The sequence below is a fragment of the Nicotiana sylvestris genome, chromosome 11 (assembly GCF_000393655.2).
Source record: "Nicotiana sylvestris chromosome 11, ASM39365v2, whole genome shotgun sequence".
NCBI classification, from domain to species: Eukaryota; Viridiplantae; Streptophyta; class Magnoliopsida; order Solanales; family Solanaceae; genus Nicotiana; species Nicotiana sylvestris.
The window spans coordinates 82,808,755-82,831,605 of record NC_091067.1 but is presented as its reverse complement, the minus strand read 5'-3'; the positions used below and the strand labels follow the sequence as shown (position 1 = coordinate 82,831,605).

Here is a 22,851-nt window from a genome sequence, read left to right as displayed (position 1 = left end):
GAAGATGTGGAAAAAAAGAGAGGAAAAACTAGATAGAGAGAAGAAAAAAAGAGGGGGCGGAGTGAGAAGTATACACCCGATATACATTCTGGATACACTGAATATACAGGGGCAGAATTCATTTTGGAGAGTTTTGAAGTTGAAAAAGAATAGTTACTGCTTCATTGCCTCGCTTAAGATCTGAAATAGTCAGAACCTTCCTGCCTTTTACTTCTTCTCTATACTTGGAGTCGTTTATAGTCTCCTGGGTTTTCTGCTATTCCTACTGTACTGGTTTGCGGTGTTGCTGAATCTGTTGTTGCTGTGTTATTACTGCTGCTGACTTCTCCTTCTTTTGTTCTTGTACTGCTGTTTCCAGGTACACATTTGTACAATCTCGGCTTGAAGCAAAAAATGAAATATTAATCAGGCTTTGTTCCTGTTGAATTCCTCCTGTTTAGATTTGTGGTTGAATATAATTTTTCTTTCTTCGTATAAAGATGTAGTTGAATGATTAATGAATAATGAGGTTGCATATGTATACTTTCTTCATCTAATAATGTTAGTTTAAATTAATCGGAGAATAATTAATCTGTTTTGATATTATGGTCAATCTCATGTTCTAGTATTATTGAATAACAGAATATAAAATGAAAGCAGTTTTTCTTTGTACAAACTCGATCGCAATTTTCCATTCGCATTAGCCGTAAACTAATAACTAATAAGTTACGTTTTTCAGCATGTAAATAATTAAGAGATTTTCTTTTATTTTAGAGACGAACTTAATAGAAAATATAGTCATTGTAGGTTTATCCTTTAAAAATAAAAATGAGACGAGCCTCGCCAAATAAAACGTATAGATTGCGGGGCCCTCACAAAATGTATGGTTTAATTAGAATTCGGAAGGACCGTTTAGCGAATTTCACGGTCTTCCCCAAAATAATAACGCGATAGTCTCTTTAGGCGCGTGTTTAATATTTTACTTTCTTAAGCCTGGGTGTGCATTTCATGCGACCCGAATCCAAATCCCAAAACATCAAATAAAACGTGTTCCGGATTGTGGGTGCATTTCATGTGACGCAGTCCAAAGACGTGTTTTAAGCGATGTTCACATTTCTTTTAAAAACAATAATAATAAAGCGGTTAAAAGATAAAATTTGCACATAAGTTCATATTTGTATAAAATCAGATAATCAAGCCGAATATAACAGTTGAGCGACCGTGCTAGAACCACGGAACTCGGGAATGCCTAACACCTTCTCCTGGGTTAACAGAATTCCTTATCCGGATTTCTGGTACGCAGACTGTAATATGGAGTCATTCTTTTCCTCGATTCGGGATTAAAATTGGTGACTTGGGACACCCTAAATCTCCCAAGTGGCGACTCTGAAATAAATAAATCAATCCCGTCTCGATTGTCCTTTAATTGGAAAAACTCCCTTGCACCCTCGCGGGTGCGGAAAAAGGAGGTGTGACACCCACATCTTTCGCTGAGCTGATAGCCTACTTGGAGGACTCTAGACCTGTCTATCGGGACCTGCGTGCATGAAATGCAGTGTCCCCAGGCAAAAGGGACGTCAGTATGAATAATGTACCGAGTATGTAAGGCACATAAATAAGTACATACAAGACATGGAGGAAATATAGAGTATATGACTCAACCTGTAAGTCTGGACAATTCTGTAAATCATGAAACACTTATAGTGTCATGCATATGCATATGAATATCATGTCATGCATAAGTACATGTGTTCCTAATATCATCAAGCCTCTAAGGGCATCCCATCATATCATCTCGGCCACTGTGGGCAAAATCATCAACGTATACCAGCTGATCAGGTGGTGGTGCATATGTAACACCATAACATTTCCCATATTCTATATACATATATATATATATATATAACGCCATCTGGTCATGGGTCAATGTACATGTATAAATGCATGTGAAATACATTAATAAAATTTCTCGGTACGTCATAAGACCATTATGCCTCTGATTAATATCATGAAATAAACTTTACCAACTTACGTATTTTTGAGATCCATGAACAGATGATAGAATAATATGACACATGGGAGAATAAGAATACACACATCTCTAGCATTTCTACGAATAGAGTAATTTATGAAAGTTGTGCATTTGCTCGTTTTGTTTGTGTCGTATAGATCATGCCAAAAAGAAAGAAGGGATAACCTTAACATACCTGAGCCGGTTCTCTTGACAATCCCCCTGACACACGTTAATTTTGACAAAACACATGACAACAAGATCGGAGTAGGAAAAATCCGTATGATATTCTTGAGAATAATTGTACCGGAATTTCTTTGAACTAGCCTTTCACGTTGGATCTTGTAAGATTTTAGAGAAAATTCACACTGGAACATTGTTATTTTCTCATTTAATGGTATATGAATGTTATCTTGATTTTGAAAAGTCTTATGCTTTTCCACTAAAGAGGTCAAGAATTCTTTACGTGTAAAATGAATTGTCACTTAGTCTAGTGACTTGTTTGTACAACTTGCCACATAGTATAATAGCTTAATGAGTCGTTCTTGGGTTTACGGGGTGCTGCCACGTGAGTGCCCCATACTTATCCAATTATCCATCCTTTTTTTTACTCAATTCATTAATTCTCCCACTAGTCCAATAATTAATCAATTGCCCACATAATTAAAAATTGTCTCAAATTTCTTAAAATGGTATTCCTTTTTAATACACTTTATACATCATCCTATCATGGCCATATGGTACCTTTTATGGCACTAATCCATAAATACCGAGTATGATATCTCAGACCGTATTTTATCCCAAATTGTCAAACTTCGAGGAATTTCATTTTCTCCTATTTGCTTACCCTATCTTTTTCATGAATATTCTCATCACTTGTTTGGAATAGCATAATACTTATAATCCCAAAATAATCTCATTCCCGAGCTTACGTCGATTAACTTACGACGAAACATTAACGTAAAAAAAATATGGGACGTAACATCTCATTTCCGAGCTCTCGTCAATTTATTTATGGCGCACTTTCGTATACGAAAATGTAGAGTGTAACAGTTATAACAGGTGAGTCATGGTCAACATTTACAAATATTGAATAATGACCCATTACTATATGAAATAATAAAGATATTAAATGTCCAACAAAATAAATGAAAATATAAGTCCGGATACTTCCTTTTGAGATATCATATATATTATTTTTCTAATAAGGCAAAATAGCCTAGTAGACACTTGTACTTATACTGCTTTGACATCCCGGTCCCACTACTTTGCGAAGTTTCATCTAAGCACTTGTACGTGTCTAAAAAGAGTATTTTAAACATCTCTGACCATTGACTATGATACGTGTTTCTCACTTGCTTGACAGGAATGACACATCAGATCCACATCACTTGCCATGTCGTTTTTTATCTTTGTCAATTAAAAATTTCATTTGAAAAAGTAAAATTAAAACCCTCTGATTTCACGTTTTCTCACCCATTTTTGGGTCCTTTAAATCATGTTTCAGTCAACCCTCCGGAACAATGGCTCATATGCATATTTTCTCCAAATGGACAAAATTTACAAAATTTTAATTGACACTCACAGACAAATTCACAATCACTCCACCCCTCACCGTCAACTTTCCAATCTTACCCATTTTTAGAACTACTAGTGACCATCGCGACACCACTCCTTCCGCCAGCGACAAGAAATAGTAGCGATAGAAGATAACCATCAAGCTCAAAATTTTGAAATGCTTCACTCGCCAAAAATATACCCAACAAGCTTAGTATTTAAGAAGTATTAAAATTCAAACGAAATTTATTTATTTTAATATATTTTTGTTTTTGGAGAGTTTTGGTGGAAGAAAATTTGATTTAGAAACTTTAGCCACCGAAAAAATGGTGGAACTATAGAAAGGGGAAAGGGGAAGAAGACGGTTGGAGACGATTTGATGGAAGAAAGAATGCACAAAGCAAAAATCTTATGAAGAAAAGAATAAAGAAAGAAAAAGAAAAAGAGAAAGGGAAAGAGAAAGGGGAAGGGGAAGGATTTGATAAAGAAAAGAGAGGGAGGGGGAGAAAAGGAGTATAAGGGGATTATATATATATATATATTTTTTTTTGTTTATCTTTTGGTTTTGTCATTTTTTTTATTTTCGTTGAAGTAAAATCACCAATTGAGTGAATTCACTTCATATATGTGTATAAATCAGGCGCTTTGTCCAAATCATCCATATAAATACGATAAACCGGGGTATCAAAATGGTATAAGTACAAGTGTGTAGTAGGGCTGTGCACGGATCGGATTGAATCGGATTTAGCCTATTTCGGATTCGGATTTCGGATTTCGGATTCTGGAAAGGGCAATCCGAATCCGATCCGAATTAACATTGGATTGGATCGGATTTTAAACTTTGGATCGGATAATTTTTCGGATTGTCGGATCGGATTGTCACAAGAAATTTCAACAATTTAAAGTTCATTCGGTGTCTCTATCTCATCTTCCATCTACCAAAACAAACAAAAAAATCAAAATAAAATCAAAAGTTGAAGAATAGAACATGAAATAGACATAAAAGAAAGAAGAGAAGAGAAGAGAGGCGGAAGAAAGAGACATAAAATCAAAGTAAAATCGGAAGTTTGAGTCATTGAGACTCTTTTAGTCTTCACTAAAGAGAAGAGAGGTGCAAGAGAGGCGGAAAAATCTAAGTGAGTGAGGGGGTGTGTGAAAAATGAATAAGCATAACCCTAAAATTTTAGTGTGTATTTATATAGGTACATATAATTCGGATATCGGATCGGATCGGATTAAAATCATACCAATCCGAATCCAATCCGAAAATCCAAAATTTCATAAAACACAATCCATATCCAATCCGAAAATCCGAAATTTGAAATCCGAAAATCCGAAATAGAGTGGATCGGATCGGATTTCGGATATCCGATCCAAATGCACAGCCCTAGTGTGTAGTGAGCTATTATGCCTTCTAACAACTCTAAATCTAGCTCATTTTGACAACGGCAAGGATACATTTGACTACAAATTTGTTTGATTTCGCGTAGTTCTAAGAACAAATTTGACAGTTCTCCCTAAAAGTAACCATGAACACCTTAGTCAAGTATTACTCCATAAATCCCCAACACGGTTGAACTGTGCCTGACAAGTAGAAAAAAACCTCATTCCGTAACAACTGGCAAGTGGGCAGGTTGTGAAAACGAAACGGGTGGCTATGTTCACGCCACGACTCCAATAATCCGCGACATGGCAAATCTTTAATTAGTTCTGCTTTTTTCCTTCAACAAGTCAAGGGTCTGGTAGTTGCTTGCTGTACTCCACCATAGTTGTACGTAGAAAGCAAAATAGACCGATCACATAGCAATTAGACTCATTGAACGCTCACGAACATAGTACTAGTGCTGGAGCAAAGTAGAATTGGTTACTCAGAAAATAACTGTATTGGGGATTTTGAAGGATTTATCTTAAAGTGAGTTATTTCTGTGGTCAGAATTCAAGAAAATGAAAAATGATGATGAAGTAGTGTTACATCCATGAAAGGTATATCTTTCTCTGAATCACTATCAGCCTTTGCATTGGCATACATTGGCTGTGGTAAATGTAATGGGTACATCAAGCCCAACTATGCTTCCAGAATTGTGGCTAAGAAGAGCAAGAATTCCGAGACTCCGTCTCCTAAGGTAGTTTCTCCTTGCTTCCTTTTCCTAATCTTGTTTATGCCTATGATAATATTGGTGCTTACCACTGTACAGCCACTCTAAAAAATAAGAGCAGAAAAAAGTATATTTTTTTGTATATATATACATTTTTGTATGTTATATAAAAAAATGCAAATTTTATATACTTTTGTGGCTACTGCTAAAAGTGATATTATTGATATTATTTCTTCACTGAGCATGAATAGGGGAGACATGTCTTCTTTTATTTTATTTTTGGACAACCGTGGTATCTAGGTTTGAGCATGTCTCAACTATCTCAGCAGACACATGTACTAGGTAACTCTACCCATCAAGGATGGGTGAGAACAGATCACCTGGGCTTTCTGGTCAGATTTCAACCTCGTCTCCATTGGTTTTCATTGACCCCTACGCCGTACTTTTTTGATAACCCTAGTGTTCGGGCCAACTTGCGTGTAGCTAGATTAATTCCACGGAGATACATCTACCTCCCACCAGCAATGGGTACCACATAACTCTGTTCACCAAGGCTTTGGACAAATGAGAAGAAATCTTCTAGCGTTTGACCCTTAGGCCATACTCTTGGGTGCAGGTTAGGAATGTGTTTTATCTGGGATTGAATACTCACAAACTGGGGCCTGGTGCAAGAATTGATGACTCAAATGATATATCGTCTGGTTCATCTTTTAAGTATACTAGTTTCTCCACACGTGCGTTGCACGTGTATGCCAAGTCATGTAGTATACGATTATGTAAGATAATATCAATATTATAAAAATAAAGCTATGAGTAAATAATTATACATTAAAGATTAAAGTACAAGTTTTTATGAATGAAAGTGCAAAATTTCATAAAATAAGGAAACTTAGAGAACATATTAAAATTTATTATCAGTGAGTATTTGAAAATTAAACCTTGTTTGTGACCGTCACCTTTATCAACACTGTGGCAGTTTGATTTATTGCGATAAAATATTTCTCACAAAAATCTTATGATTCTTTCCGGTATGAAACTCACCCAAATTAGCAAGATTGGACACTTCAAAGTTGAGAATATTTTAATTTTATGAAAAATAAGTCAAGAACTAATTTCTAACAAATCAGAAGTACTAAGTAGCATCACATACATCGAAAGCAGTTAATTATCAAAGTGTAGGGAGTACTTAGTCATATTTTGAAATGAGCATGGATCAATAGAGTTTGTTGAGTTGTGTCCTACATCGGTGTTATAGGTATTTTGGTCTCCTTATATGGTCTTGGGCAATCTCACCTCATAAGCTAGCTTTTGGGGTTGAGTTAGGCCCAAGGTCCATTCTTATCATAGTATCAGAGCCAGACCCATCCCAATTTATTGTTACCGATATTGGGCCCTCATTTATATAGTCCGCTTCAGTTGCAGGCCTGGGCGTGAGGGGGGTGTTGAGTTGTGTCCTACATCGGTGGGTTATAGGTATCTTGGTCTCCTTATATAGTCTTGGGCAATCCTCACCTCATAAGCTAGCTTTTGGGATTGAGTTAGGCCTAAAGTCCATTCTTATCAGAGTTAGGTTATGCCTTTTAAACTATTTTAAAAGTATGAACCGTTTACCACAAATAGGCTCATATTCTTTTTTAATTTTCTAATGAACAGACTATTTCGCTAGGGTCAATCTTTTCAAAAGAATCGGGTGACATGTATTGAAACAAAACAAAGTAAAAAAAATATTAATAAGGACATAGTAGTACTCAAACAGATATTAACTTGGTGCAATACAAAAATTTTGATGCTGACAAAGAGAAAATGAAGATACCAAATCCACAGAAAAATAGTGGAACGAATAAAGGTTGACTGAAAAATGAACCCTATATATGTTAGCTTCTAGGCTAGCATGTGTATTTTACGATCATCAAATAACTCAGAAATTTAAACTCATCAAATGCAAAGCAAGAAACAAGCAATCACTAAATGGGATCTCATAGCTAAATCTCTAGAACAATGTAATTAGCTTTGTCTCATAAAATTTGTTTAGTAAAGAAAACTCTATGTGTGCAATTAATGTTTTGATTCAACTAACCAAAAAATAACAATTCTGTCTCCCCTCAACCTGCTAGCACATATCTGCTTTTAGCATAAAGTCAGTCAACACAAATAAGCAGACGAATACGTTAAGACATTGTTTAAATTATGTTAGATATTAAAGGTACTTGATTGATCACTAATCAGGGGTAAATCAGGGACTTTTTATAAATTATAACCTCTTGTTCAACATTCTTTCAACCATTTATCGCACCTAAGAAAATCAAACTAATTAAAAGGATTTTGTCATGTGTAATACAGTCCAACAGAAGGGCAATTCTTTTAAAAATACTGCGCATTTTACGTTTGACATCCATGTCGTTTGCCACTCAAAAGTCTCTTTAGCATTAAATGTCTCAGTAATCAATTAAAGTGATATAGTTCACTACATACTTACATTCACACACATATACACATACATTTATCTATATATTCATGAGAATGATACAATTAATGCACTTTTAAACATGATAAGAAAGGTATTTCAAAAGCCAAAAACCTGAATTTAAGTCTTTTAATATGGAGCAATCAAACAGATGATTTGTTGGTTCTTGTGGAAACAAGCACTCAACCAAGAAAAAGGAGCAGATCACAGTCTACTGATATATGTAATACATATTGTGTTTGGTACTTGCTAGAAGAAGCCAAGTGCTAGCAACTATACGTAAATATGCCTTCAATAAAATATCTGAAACACCATTCTTATCAGAAACGATGGCAACTCTTCAAAACAGCCTGTTAGTAGTAGGCAGTTTTTCTTTTTTTCTTTTTTTAGAATAGGATATTTAGTTAATGAAAAGGATATTTTGGTAATTTGACTTTTAGGTTAGGGGCTTCTTGATTTTAATATAATATAGATAATGTTCATAAACATTTAGTAGCCTAAAACATGGAACATCACTTTTTGTGGTTGAGGGGCTAATGTTAAGTATATGTGGATGCTCAACTAGAAAAAGGAAAGTGATTGATCATTTCTCTTGAGGGAAGTTTTGTAAAAAGCACTTGGAGTTGTCATACTCATTTGGTAATCAGTGTTCCAATTGAAAATGCACCGGTGACGGTTATGAGCCACATTCAACGAAGTGTTTCTCATCTTTGTCCCCTTAATACATTATAAATTGCACATTTGAGTTAGCAGAGAAGTTGGTTGCGATGCTGCATCGGGTTTGTTCTAGAATGATAAGGAGCCACTGTCATTTTGGTTTTGGATAATTCGAATTTAGAGATATAAAGGTTAATGGGACTTCAACAACAACAATAACAACATACCCAATGTAATCCCACAACTGGTGTCAGGGGAAGGTAGTATGTACGCAGATCTTACCCTACCTTGTGAAGGTAGAAAAATTATTTCCGATAGACCCTCGTCTTAAAGAAAGCATGGTCACAACAGACGATAAAGAAATACGGAAGTGGAGAAGCTTTAGAAAAGGAACATTTATAGCATCAGCAAAATAAGAAAATCGAAGCAAAATAAATAACATGTACTCCCTCCATTCCAGTTTATGTGAACCTATCTCCTTTTTGGTCCGTTCTAAAAAGAATGACTCCTTTCTAAATTTGGAAACAATTTAGTTTAAACTTCCAATTCTACCCTTAATGAGAAGCTTTTATAACCACACAAATACTCTGGACCCCTTTTTGACTTGTTTAGGACTACAAATTTCAAAAGTATTCTTTTTTTCTTTAACTCTGTGCCCAGTCAAACAGGTTCACATAAATTGGAATGGAGGGAGTAATAATAACATCTAAGAATATGAAATACGAGAATAACACTAGTACTATAGTGAGGGAACGAGATACAGCTATGGAAAAGAAAAACGCTTGACAATAACTGACCCACTACCTTAATCCTCGCCCGCCACATCCTCCTATCGAGAGTCATGTCCTTGGTAAGCTGAAGATGTGTCATGTCCTGCTTGATCACCTCTCCCCAATACTTCTTTGGTGTATCTCTACCTCTCCTTAAACCCACCATGGTCAACCTCACACACCTTCCCATTGGGGCATCCGTGCATCTCCTCTTACTTTCTGCTTTGTCCTTATTGTAAATCTTTAATTTCTTTCAGACATACAACAACAATAACAGACCCAGTAGTTTCCCACAAGTGGGGTCTGGAATTTCTTTCAGACATACTTTTCTTTTATCATAACAAATTCGTTGTACAAATGATTGCTATTGTTTTAGAAATTAGAGTAAATAAATAAATAAATAACTTTAACGTTATGTCAAATTTTGAAAAATCAAAATTTCGTATCGTATTTAATCTAGAGAATCATCAGTTGTAAATTGTTACAAGATTTCGATCAAGAAAGAGAAAGGAAATAAAATCTACTGTAGATTTAGGTTTGTCTGGTTGGTTGTACTTTATTTTAGAATGTAAAAATTTACTAGGTCTATGAAGTAAAGCACTTGTAATTACAAACAAGAGGGAAGATAGTATAATTGGAGTATTGGACTTAAGGAGTAACAAGGAAAGATAGATAATATATGGGTAATGGGATATGATGCAAAGTTTTGTTTTGATCATGAACCCCAGGAAATCTCAAAATATAAGTACTTTGCATTATTCAGCAGTTGGAAGAGAAGTAGTACTTTGTTTCCAATACCATAGTCATAGGATAGAAATGTACAGAACTTGGCATCATTTTTTTACCAAAAGAATTTTTTCTTCTTCTTGACGTTCTCTAAATGGCTTCCTTGTTAACAAGTAGTACAATATTTGTGATGTCTTGGATAAGGTGAGTTATCAGAAAGGATAGAAGTATGAAGAAACACTAGCTAGCTTTGTCAAATTTACAGATAGTCCATTTGTTTTGAAGCGATGGAAAATGCTCTTCTGGCTATGCAAGTGCTAGAAGAGGATTTGAGCAAAATTTTCATTGAGTGCTGGAGCTGGTCAATTGAAAAGTTATCTGAGAATCATTCAAATGTATAATTGAGAAAATCTCATTACCTTTAAAAAAAAACAAATTGAGAAATTCTTAAATTGAACACAAATTTACCGTTGCTGAGAACTGATAGCAGCAAACAGTTGTTTGGATGGCATGGGATACCAAACCATGTAGTAATCCTTTGAGTGGAATTCAGTCCTAGTTTGCTAATCTTTCCCAGTGTTTTAAACGATATTTGCTTACGTTTTACAATTTTTTAAATATTTTAATAATTCCACCTAGAAATGAAAAGATCGCTCTTTAATTTGAATGTCCAGCTAAGTCATTTGAATCTTACGAACTTTACTTCTTCAAATAGGATACTGAGACACCTCCTCCAAGGATTACATCAAACTTGAAGCAGAATTTGCAGTTCCTAAGATTATGGAAGGTCAGTCTTCAATTAATATCAATGGAGCCTATAACTAGATTTAGTCGATCCCTTTCAGCAATTCATGTTGTGGAAAAATCCTTTAGGACTTCCAAAAGAGAAAATCCAGTACACCGAAGCCTGCTACCAGTTATCGTAAGAAGAAGGTGGAGAAGGAAGAACTGCCCGAAGATGAAGAGATCTACCGTGATCCTACTTTAGCACTATACTAGTAAATCTTTTCCAGGTCTTGTCTAGAATGAATTTTCCCATTCAGTAGACATCATAATGGGTGAATTGAAAAGCTACTTGTTTTCCTTGAACTTTCTGTAGTACAAATCAGGTCTTGGATGGTGCTGTTCCCGTCTTGCTCGTTGATGGATATAATGTGTGTGGATATTGGCCAAAGTTGAAGAAGCATTTTATGAATGGAATGCTTGACATTGCTCGTCAAAAGCTTCTTGATGAACTTGTATCATTTAGTTTGCTAAGAGGTTTGTTTTTCCCCCCTCAATGAGCCTGTTTCTATGTCGCATAAACGCTTGTTAGAGCACATGTGGTCTTGCCTGGCTCTACAATTGCATGAATAAAAGGTTTCCAGCTGGGATAAGCTTAACTTTCGTGATTCTCAATCAGATATATGCATCTCAAGAATTACTTGAAAAAGCGAATCCCTTCTTCTAATAGTTGTATTTTATGAACTAGTCATCAGATACAAATTCTGCTACTGTTTTCTATGAGGTGACTTTTCTCTAACACTTGTTATATTTTTCTTCCTAAGCTATATGTTGGAGTTTTCTTCTGTTTTCCATCAGATAGTTGGCATCTAGCATACGAAATAAGCTGGTATAAATCCCGTATGCTCAAAATTAGTTGCTCTTTGTATACTTTGTTTATGTCTAATCACTTGTCGATGGGTTAAAATGTCGCCATCTCATTTCAGTATATTGCAGAGGTGAAAGTGGTGGTTGTATTTGATGCCATGATGTCTGGACTACCTACACACAAGGAAAACTTTGAGGGGTAATTCCTATTAGACAATCAAAAGCAACCCCATAATTATGTTCTGTGGATATATTTCTGTATGATACAAGTGATATCTACTAGTAGTTGAGAATAGGTTTTCGACCTAAAGGAAAATTCTAATATTATTGTTATAGTTACTATTATTTATATATATAATTAACTTATTTTTTTACTATTATTTTATTTGGTATGTTCATGATATGAGTTGAACTTAAATGAAAATGTGAGGATTCATATAGCCGATCCCCAACTTGTTTGGGACTGAAGCATAGTTGTTGTTGTTGGATGCATTTCTGTCTGATGGGGACACACAGAATTTGCTATTATTTTTCTGCTCGTTCTGTCATTGTTGTAGTCTCAACTTATGAAGTCAAATTCCTTTCCTCCTTTCTAAAGCTAACATGTGGATATGCTGTTGCATACTAATGCTGCATGCTATTGGTTGTAAATAGCAAATCAGTGACACATGCTCGTGAAATATTCTTGGGCCCTGATGTGATATCATGTCTATTTTCATATTTACTTGCTTCATTGTTGCTTAATATTATAAAAAGATTTTAAGTCTTGAATTGAATATACCTTCAAGAATTTTCTTATTATGGTTATTTTCAGTCTATTTTTCCCCCACTTTTGAGATATTCAGGTGATCTAAAGAAGAAATCTGATTTTATAATCATATTTTTCATGTTGGTGGTTATTTGATTCAGAAACCAAACTTGTAATGACACTTTATTTATGTGTCTATTTTTAGATTTATCAATCTTCTTGTCCTATTGAATGCAGTCTAGAGGTTGAGTTCCATGACCAGCTACTTCTTTTTGCAGTGTTGATGTAGTATACTCAAGTGAAACATGTGCTGATGCATGGATTGAGAAGGAGGTGAGAATGTGATGAAGCTCAATTTTAGAGAAGATTTATCTTTTTTTATTGTCAAGTTGGTGAGTAAATGACTTTAACTAGTATTAGAAGTCTGTTGTCTTGATACTCCTTTTTGATGGTAGAGTATTTCTGCAAGAACAATTGCAAAATGCATGCTCAATTCGCATTAGAAGTTAAAAACAAAAGTTGAATCGTTGCTTTGAGTTAGTATGGGTTGATGTTCATCTGTTCTTACCTTTATATCCATATCATAAGTTCAGTGCAGATTTTGCTGTCAAATTTTTTCATTTATTGGATCAAGATAATGCACTTCTGTACTCATCCTTTTTTTAAAAATAAAAAATAAGCCATGTTTAGTTTATTCCAAATTAATGCATGGTATTCATGTGTCCCAATATTTCCTAGTCTATTCCTGACATTAGAGTTTGGACCACGAGAGGTTGAAGGGGGAATAGTATTTGGCATGGTTGGACTTGAAAGTTACCTCTCCGTTTTTATTGTGATCTGCAACACCACCATTAGATGCAAAACTGGGGCCTTAAAATGGTTATCAGAAATTGGTTTGCTTGATTCACATACCTTTATCTGAAATAATTTGCTGATGATGCACTGATAGATTTGTTGTCCTTAACATTTAAAGGTGGTTGCATTGAGGGAGGATGGGTGTCCAAAAGTTTGGGTTGTCACGTCTGATCATAATCAGCAGCATGCAGCCTATGGAGCAGTAGGTACTTCTACCTTGTGATATGTGATCTAAAAGGAAAAGAATAATTTGTTCCACTATTACTCCACTTCAAGTTGCACATTTTGCATCTCTTTGTTCAAAGGACATTTTCTGGATTTAAATAGTTCTTTGTTAGTGTTACTTATCAAATAAAGAAAAAAAAAAGGATGCATGATTACTAACATCACCTCTTGAATCAGAAGGCAGAAACAGACTTCTTTAGCTGGTATTTTGAGTTATCTGCATACTGGTTTTAGATGTCAGGATCTTTCATATGCTAGTTGAAGTGCACCAATAACTTTTCCCTCTGCTCCAATCTGATTATATATTTATCATAGCACTGAAGCATTTCAACATTTTCTGGTATTCTAATCTTCTATGAAAGATAGGATTAGCTATCTGTTTCAAATATAAAAAAACAAAAAAAAGTAAAATGTACTACAGTTAGCAACCTCCTTTCATCACCATTCATTCTCTAGTAGTCTAGCCTATACATCCTTTGGGTAGAGACTGATTTCCTTGTTCAAACTTTGACGGTTTTACCAGGGGGCTTTTGTTTGGAGCTGCAAGGCATTAATCTCTGAGGTAATGTGCAAATATCAGCTTCTTCATTGTGCTCGGCATAAATCCTTTCATCTGTCAGTTTGCTTTGTTACTTTATGTTTCGAAACAGAAGAAAGGAAAAGGAAGTTGGGAGTTTCATAATTTTTCTCCCTTGTTTCTTCTGCATAATGAAGAGCAAAGATAATAAAAGTTTGTTTTGTTTTCCTTGGGCTTTTATTTCGTTGAGTGAGATGAAAAGTTTGTATGTATTCTAGTCCATACTCCTTACCCGAAGTAAAGGAAAATAAGTTTCTTCAATTTTTCTTCCTTTCTCACTTTACTACTTACCCGAAGTAAAGGATAATAAGAGCCCGTTTGGACATAAGAAAAATTTCACGTTTTTCGAAAAAATTTCACCTTTTTTCGAAATCAATGTTTGGCCATAGAATTTCAAATTTTCACTTGAATATGAATTTTGGAATTTTTCGAAAATTTGAAAAACTCCAAAAAGCTCTTTTTCAAATTTCACTCGGATTACTCACAAAACAACCCAAATTATATTCATGTCCAAACACAACTCTAGTTTTCAAATACCATTTTCGGTTGAATTTTTTTCCACTTTTTTTCTAGAATTTTACAATTCTTATGTCCAAACGCCCACTAATAAGTTTCTTCACTTTTTTTTTTTCATTTCTCACTTTTTACTTCCCTCCCTTAGTATAACCTTATGTTAAGATCTGCGCTGCAAGATGTTTGGTTAGCTTGTAAGAATTACGATTCAGGAGATTGGTCCTTTATCCTTATTATTTCTTTGAACTGAAAAACAATTGAGTCTAACTCTTAGCTCCACTTGCTGCTTGGGTCCCAGGGTCAATCTTGTAGCGCATAGTATGATTTTCTACAGGATTCCAAATTCTGTTTATAGTTAAGTCAAACATGACCAGCATCAGTGCACCCTGTATAGTTAAGTAAGCTTGGTCTATGGCTCCATGCTATGGCAATTTGATCATTTAAGAACATAAAGGAGAAACTTGTGGGTTGGCAATGATTGGATTGGTCATTTTCTTCTGAAACTAATTATTACTAATCTGGCTCACTCATGACTGAATTGGAAAATATTCTGAAATTTCAGAAACCTTCAGTCTTGTGAAACCAGTAGAGGTATTGCTCCAGAACACAATATCTCTTGTTTATAATTCTTTAATATTTGTAATTCTCTTTCTTTTCTTTCCCTTTTTTTCCTTTCTTGATCCTCGTTGTATCTTCTTTCCTTCTCCATTTTATTTCTAATTGAAAAATACAAGAGTTGATCCTCAACTTAATGGGCTAAACTTAAAGAAAGGGGTTTGTTGAGTTTGAAAAGGAAGTTCACGGGCTTAGATCAGAGTAATAATTGTATAAGAGCTTATGTGATACTGTTCTGTAAAGTTTTCTTTTGCCCCTTATGTATTGTGTAGAAGAACTTACTGATAAAATTGTTTTTTGTACAATACCTGTACAACTCTGTAGAATGGTATTCTTTTGAGTCTATCTAACATTTGGACTAGAGACCAAAGAATAGACCACTGTAGGCTTTGGCACCTTTTCCTACTTTGTCTTAGTGCAAATTTTCTAACAAATGTATTATCTCATGGATATGAAGAATAGGTGCTTGAATGTTCTGATAAAGTGTTTGCGCTAGAAATAACAACTACTGCTATGTATAATCTGCTCCCTAGTTCTGATGTTATTTCTCTGATCCTTTGAGATAATGTAGATCAAAGCTTCACATAAGGAGGTTGAGAGAATGCTGCGGGAACATAGGTATGTTGCGTAGCTTGAATATCTTTCATTTCTTCTCGAATCTGGATATTCCCCACCTCCTTGGGTGGGAAAAAGATTCATCTGAATGGTATGGTATTTGCAAAAGCTTGACGGCACTCACATTTTCCATATTCTTCTTGACCTTTCAATGAAATATATTTAAAACAGGGGACGCTAGTTTTCAATTATATGTTCTTGTACTTACCTTACACTTTTTTGTTGTAAAGCATATAAGGTGCCAAGCTATTTTAAAGAGAGTTTTTAATAATATGTATGACTTTTGAACCTGTTTAAAGTTGTTTTAAAGTCATTTCTTGTGATTAAGACTTTATGCTCGTTCTAGTTGAGGTTTGGAGGGACATTGCAGAATCCTTCCTCTTTCTTACGCTAAGTAGGTAAAAGCCATTTAGTACTTGACCGCTTGAGCCCCTTGTCCTCAGCTAAGCCACTGAGAATGTAAAGTCTAGCATGTTAATGAAGTCTAATGACTTGTCAGTCAGTTCTCGTGTCTTTTGATATGACAAAGAAAATGCTATGTTATGCCTGACAAACAAGTTTACCCTGAATCAAGGGCGCACGTTAACCATTGCTCTCGGCGCACAATAGCAAGGAATGCGATTGTGACCGGAAAACGATGGCTCGTCGCCGGAAAACTGTGCATGACACCAATTTGCAGTCGGGGAAGCTAATCACTCCAGCAAATGGCATACAAAAGGAACTACCACCACTCACATTTGGGAGTTTTCTACCGCAGAAATACCAATCTATCGAGGTAGTTCATGAAACTACAGTTCTGAAGGTGATGTGCAACTTCAATCTGTCAAAGCGGAAGGAACAACACTACATGCAGCTCGGCGATTATAGTAGTCTGATGTGGGTGGGTCGGGGAAACCAACTCCTATAGCAGCTGACATTGTACGAGGGAATCGCAGCTCACAAATGGGTAAACCCTTGTATTTTGGTCCTCTAACTGGTAGAGATGGTAAATGAATTGTCAAATTGAGCGAGGAAGATTTACAATCCTAGGCAGATTATTGGAAAACCTCGCTAATTGGGTACATAATAGGAGAGAATCCTTATGAAAAAGCTATGGAGAATTTTGCCATGAACGCGTGGAATTTTGTCACTAAACTTTAGATCTTAATTCACTCCGAGGGATATTGTATTTTCAAATTTCACACCATAGCTGATAGGGATCAAGTACTACAGTCAGGGCCATATACCTATGGAAACAAACCAATGGTGCTGAGGCTATGGGAAATTGACTTCTCATTCAATAGAGACATTCTAAGCATAGTGCCGGTTTGGTTGAGATTCCCTAGTTTACTAGTAAGTTATTGGTTGACTGAGTTTTTAAGCAAAATGGCAGTGTTGTAGGAAAATCCCTATACACTGATAAGTTCACTGCTCACTATGAGAAGATATCATATGCTAGGGTACTTGTGGAGGTGGATGCTGCATATCCTCTTCCAGACCAGCTAGAGATAGAGTCACCTTGATACAGAATTGGAGACCTGTTTTTTATAACGATTGTTTGAAATTTGGACATGATTCCTCTGAATGCTGGCACAACAAGAGCTGTGATGAAGGGGAGGATCACCAGGAAGGTGAAAGGCCAAGGAGGAAGAGAAGAAAAGCAAAGAAGCCAGAGGTGAAAGGCCAAGGAGGACGAGAAGAAGAGCAAAGAGGCCAGCAAGGACTGTAAAGCAGGCATGGCCGCTGAAGAAACCAGAAGTGAATGTTGGTAATGCTCTAGAGCCACATAGTGATGATGCTCTGCAAACAGGCCCTGCTAATCTGCCTGAATGCACTGGTCTTACTAGAAGGAATATAGATCCTGTATCACATGATGCTCGTGTGCCTAAGATGGGGAGACTATACAGTGTGTGGGATCTTGTGATTGAAATGATGCACTACAATGACAAAGGGAAGGTAGCTGCTGAGCCAAGGCATGCTGGGAGAAGAGGGCAACAGGTGGATCCAGGTCCAACATGCTCTCCAATTCACAAGCCCCCATGATCATTGCCACTTGGAATACCAGTGGCCTGAACCAAGCCCATAAGTAGAAGGAGGTGAAAATCTTTCTGGCTAAAAATAAGGTAGATATAATGGGGTGTATTGAAACCAGAGTTGAAGAACATTAGGCTAAGAAAATACAAAAAAGGATTGCCCAGGGGTGGAATGTTTGTTGTAACTATTCCCTTGCTCCTAATGGTAGGATTTGGATTCCGTGGAGAGCTCATGCTCATGTTCAGATGATTCAAACTATAGATCAATTCATCCATTGTCTAGTGGAGGATACCAGAACTCAGTTTACAACATATCTCAGCATCATATATGCCCGGAATGATGGCAGCAAAGGGAGACCTTATAGAGGGATCTTAAACGGATAAATATGCAGGCTCATATCCCATGGCTACTTAGTGGAGATTTTAACAATGTCCTATCTTCTGATGATAGAATAGGATCCCCTGTAACATAGGGATTCAAAGATGTGATTGATTCTCTGCAGCTTACCCCCCTTAGAGCTAAAGGGTGACACTTTACTTGGACAAACAAATAAGGAACTGATTAAAGAGTGTATAGCAAGATAGATTGGGCTCTGGGAAATTATCAATGGATTCAACAATATGGTCATGTGGAGGCAGACTTCTTGAAGCCTTCAGTTTCTGATCATTCCCCTATCCTAATCAAATATGGTGGATAGAAACTATTACATCCTAAGACATTTAGGCTAAACACAAATGTCATGGATCTTCCACAATTCCAGAGTATTATTCAGCAAGTGTGGCAACAAAATCATACTGGCACACCTATGCAGCAGGTCTGGTGCAAGCTGAAGGTTATGAAGGTGCAACTGCAAGCTTCTAATGCTTATATGACTTCCTACAAGCAAAAACTTGAGCAGGCAAGAGAGAGATTGGCTATTGTCCAGGACCAGATACAGCAGGATCCTTTAGCTCAGAACCTGTTTGATCTAGAAAAAGACACACTAGCTGACATTGAGAAATGGAGTAATATTGAGGAGCAAGTTCTGAGACAGAAATCTAGGGCCTGTTGGATTGAGTGTGGTGATGCTAATACTAAATACTTCCACGCCCAATGGAAGATCAGATCCATCCAGAATAGTATAACCTCTATATATATTGACACGGGGATAAAGGTGACTGATCCAAAACTGGTTGAGCAGGAGTTTATTAGAGTCTTTAGATCCTTGATGGGTGATTGTGCTACTGAGCTGCCTTGTGCAAACACAACTATAATCAAGGATGCGCCATTTTTAACTGTGCCACAACAGAGAGGCAGGAAGTAACTGATGAGGAAATCACTGCAGCAATGTGGGACATGCCCAGGGATAAAGCACGAGGTGTTGATGGGTTTCCTATTGAATTCTTCACTAGAAACTGGAACATGGTGAAGGAGGACCTCTTTGTAGCTGTTAAGAACTTCTTTAATACTTGTAGTCTACCTGGGATGATAAATACTACAGCAATCACTTTAGTACCTAAAGTACCAACACACTTCAACAGTCAAGGACTATAGGCCTATTGCATGTTGTACTACCTTGTATGAGGTCATCTCTAAAGTCATCACTAGAAGAATCAAGACTGTTCTTGATGGTTTGATTGGACATTCCCAATCAACATTCATTGAAGGGAGGTGTATTATTGATAATATCTTACTTAGTCATGAGGTGTTAAAGGATACTACAGAAAGGGTATCTCACCTAGATGTGTGCTGAAACTAGACTTGAGGAAAGCTTATGATACTCTTGAATGAGAATTTCTCAGAAGAATGCTTGTTGATCTTGGTTTTTCCTTCAAGTTTGTGCAATGGATAATGGCATGTGTTACTATAGTATCCTACTCTTTGATGCTTAATGGAGGCCTAACCACACCTTTCAAAGGCAAAAGGGGATTAGACAAGGAGATCCAATGTCTCCATACTTATTTGTCATTGCAATGAAGTACTTGGGAGGATAATTGGGCCAATTACACAAGAATGGGGACTTTAACTTTCATCCTAGGTGCAGGAAGTTAAAAAGTGCACATATTTGTTTTGCGGATGATCTCCTGATGTACTGCAGAGCTGATATTGAAACTATAAGGATCCTGAATGCTTCTTTCCACAGATTCTCAGTTGTTTCTGGACTGCAGGCAAATGAGAATAAGAGTGCTATATACATGGCTGGAATTTCATCATCCTTGAGGTAGGAAATCCTTACAACTCTGGCTTTACTGAAGGAAAGCTTCCTTTCAAGTACTTGGGGATTTTTTAGACTCAAAAAAGCTATTTGTTCACCAATATCTATCACTTATTGAGAAAATTATTGCAAGGATCACCTGCTGGTCAGCTAAGCTCTTATTTATGCTGGTAGATGTCAACTGATAAAGGCTATCATCTTTGGTATTCAAACCTACTGGGCACAAATATTTGTATTCCCAGAGAAGGTTATGAAGTTAACTGAGACAATATGTAGAATTTTCCTATGGATTAGTGCTGCTACTATTTCTAAGAGAGCACTAGTGGCATGGGTGAGGGTATGTTGGCCAATAGCGGCTGGAGGGCTCAGTATACTGGACATCAAACTGTGGAATAAAGCAGCAATCATAAAACACTTATGGGATATAGCAAGAAAGAAGGATTGCCTATGCATACCGTGGGTACATAGCTTCTATATAAAAAACAAGGACCTGAAAACAATGACTACACCTAAGACTGCATCTTGGGTGGTGAGGAAGATATTAGATGGCAGGAACTTGATTATGGAGCACCAACAACTTCAAGGAGGCATCCACAACACGCTACAATCCATGTTTACTAATACAGAGTTCCCGATAAAGCAGATGTATCTGAAGCTGATACCAACATATCCCAGAGCTGACTGGAAGAGTTTGATGCTGCACACAAGCATCCATCCCAGATATAAATTCATTCTATGGCTTGCAGCACAACAGAGACTAGCCACAGTGGAAAGACGGTTGAAGATTGGCATCCAAATTCCTATAGCCTGTGCATTCTGTGGACATAGCCTGGAATCATTTAGCCACTTATTCTTTGATTACACCATTACAAAGCAATTGTGGTCCAGCTTATGTTCGTGGTTGGGGTATAATAAGAGAATTGGTGATTGGAACACAGAATTGGAATGGGCATGCAAAAAAGCCAAGGGCATGAGCAAATGCTATTACCAGCTATGTGTTTGCCATGATTGTTGCATTGATTTGGAGAGAGGAACAAGATTAGATTTAAACTAGCTGGATTTGATGCTTCTAAAATCTGCAGGGAGATAGTACTGCACCTGCACACCAGAGGAAAGGACATAGCCAAGTGGAAAAGAGCACTGCAGCAGCAGCTGTGTACTGGTTTCCATAGATAGTTAGCTGATCCAATGACCACTAGGAGATCCTTGATGTAAGAACTGAAATGCTATTTGTGTCTGTCTGGAATGATTATAGGATAAATAGACATTGGAATTGATAGAAGAAGAGCGTCTGATGTATATTTGGAGTAGCCCGTCAAAGCTATTCCTCGGACTTCATTGTACATATTTTTTTGGTATCAATAGAATATAATGTTTATTTTAAAAAAAAAATTTACCCTAGAACTAAAAGACTTTTAACAGTACGCACCTCGCAAAACTGCCTTTAAGCTAAACTGAGAGACAATTGTTTCGTTGTGAATTATTTTCTTGGTGTTCTAGTTTAACTCAGGACACATAATCAGAATTTTTTATGAAAAAAGTTTGTCAATTCACATTTTTTATGATTGCATTTGCACAATATTGGAATGGGGTAGTGATGTTGCTTAGTTTTTGTTATCGCTTTCCGTTTCACCCCACCCTTTCAAAAAGTTATCATTTGAAGAATATAGCCGACATTTCAATCTCATCACCCATATATAACTGTCGAATTCAGGACACATTTTTCCTTTCCAGCTGTCTAACTAATTGGTGAAACTAGTAATGGGAAGTCATAGTATGACTAATCGATGGCAGTCTTGATTTCGCACATTATGTAATTTCATTCACATCTAACGCATTGCTAATAGTGTCATGATCTATTGATTTTCCTTACAGATCTACTTCTATGCAAGGTAAATTGCTAAAGCACAACCTTGATTCAGAAGTTGTGGATGCTCTCAAGGACCTCAGGGACCAGCTTTCTCAAAATGAGACACGCAGGTGATAGTAGTTTCCCGTGAGGTAATATCCGAGACGAAGCCAGAATTTTAAGCCAGTGGATTGCAAAATCATCATTACACTCACTACTTTGTGACAGTAGTTTTGATATCAGTATAAATTTATGCATTTCTAAAAATTATGAACTGCATATATGCATATTGAGCTGATGCTGCCTTCAACAGTGGGTTATATCCTCCACCTTGTGCTTACCTCAAGGAGATGCAAACATTTACTTCTTGATTTCCTTTTTTCTAATTCAACACTAGTCTCAGAAAAATTGTTGTATTTACAAACTGTCCATTTCTACATTGTACAGCATCCTCTAATTTCAGGGAGTGGTATATAAGTTGGATCAGTTTATTATTCTAGCTGTGATGTTTTTAGTATTCCAAACATAGTGTCCCATCACTTTTGAGACCTATTTCCTGCTGCAAACTCTTCGTCCTCCTCCTCCTTCTCCTTCTCCTTCTACGAAATCAGAGAACAAACAATAAGCACATAAAAGTACAGATCTATCTGTTTTCATAACCCCCACTCCCCCCAACCCCCCGCAGTTTTTCGGGAATAGAAAAAGATCTCCAGAATCCCAATTGAATACAAATTGTCAAGCATCATATTCTGCAACCCTTTCATTCTTTTTGGTAATAATAGGAACATGCGTATAAC

General features: G+C 36.4%; 1 protein-coding gene across 4 annotated transcripts; it reads left to right on the top strand.

The window, feature by feature from the left end:
- Nucleotides 1-4,971: 4,971 nt before the first annotated feature.
- On the top strand, nt 4,972-22,553 carry LOC104216579 (uncharacterized). 4 transcript variants are annotated; one of them, XM_009766662.2, is made up of 10 exons: nt 4,972-5,670; nt 10,976-11,047; nt 11,134-11,258; nt 11,360-11,520; nt 11,980-12,049; nt 12,877-12,931; nt 13,572-13,655; nt 14,202-14,240; nt 15,955-16,001; nt 22,081-22,553. In XM_009766662.2, the coding sequence occupies exons 1-10, from the start codon at nt 5,524-5,526 to the stop codon at nt 22,187-22,189; spliced, it is 909 nt and encodes a 302-aa protein (XP_009764964.1). In that variant the 5' UTR covers nt 4,972-5,523; the 3' UTR covers nt 22,190-22,553. The 4 variants fall into 4 exon arrangements, with proteins under 4 accessions (XP_009764964.1, XP_009764980.1, XP_070019249.1 ...); XM_009766678.2 differs by having other exon boundaries at nt 13,572-13,659; XM_070163148.1 differs by having other exon boundaries at nt 22,098-22,253.
- Nucleotides 22,554-22,851: the final 298 nt, after the last annotated feature.

What these genes read in the sequence shown, in the direction of transcription:
- LOC104216579 (XM_009766662.2), top strand. Translation starts at nt 5,524, where the DNA reads ATGAAAGGTATATCTTTCTCTGAATCACTATCAGCCTTTGCATTGGCA. An exon ending in ATCATTTAGTTTGCTAAGAG is followed by an intron (nt 11,521 to 11,979) that starts GTTTGTTTTTCC and finishes AGTATATTGCAG; the next exon opens with AGGTGAAAGTGGTGGTTGTA. An exon ending in AGAATGCTGCGGGAACATAG is followed by an intron (nt 16,002 to 22,080) that starts GTATGTTGCGTA and finishes TTTTCCTTACAG; the next exon opens with ATCTACTTCTATGCAAGGTA.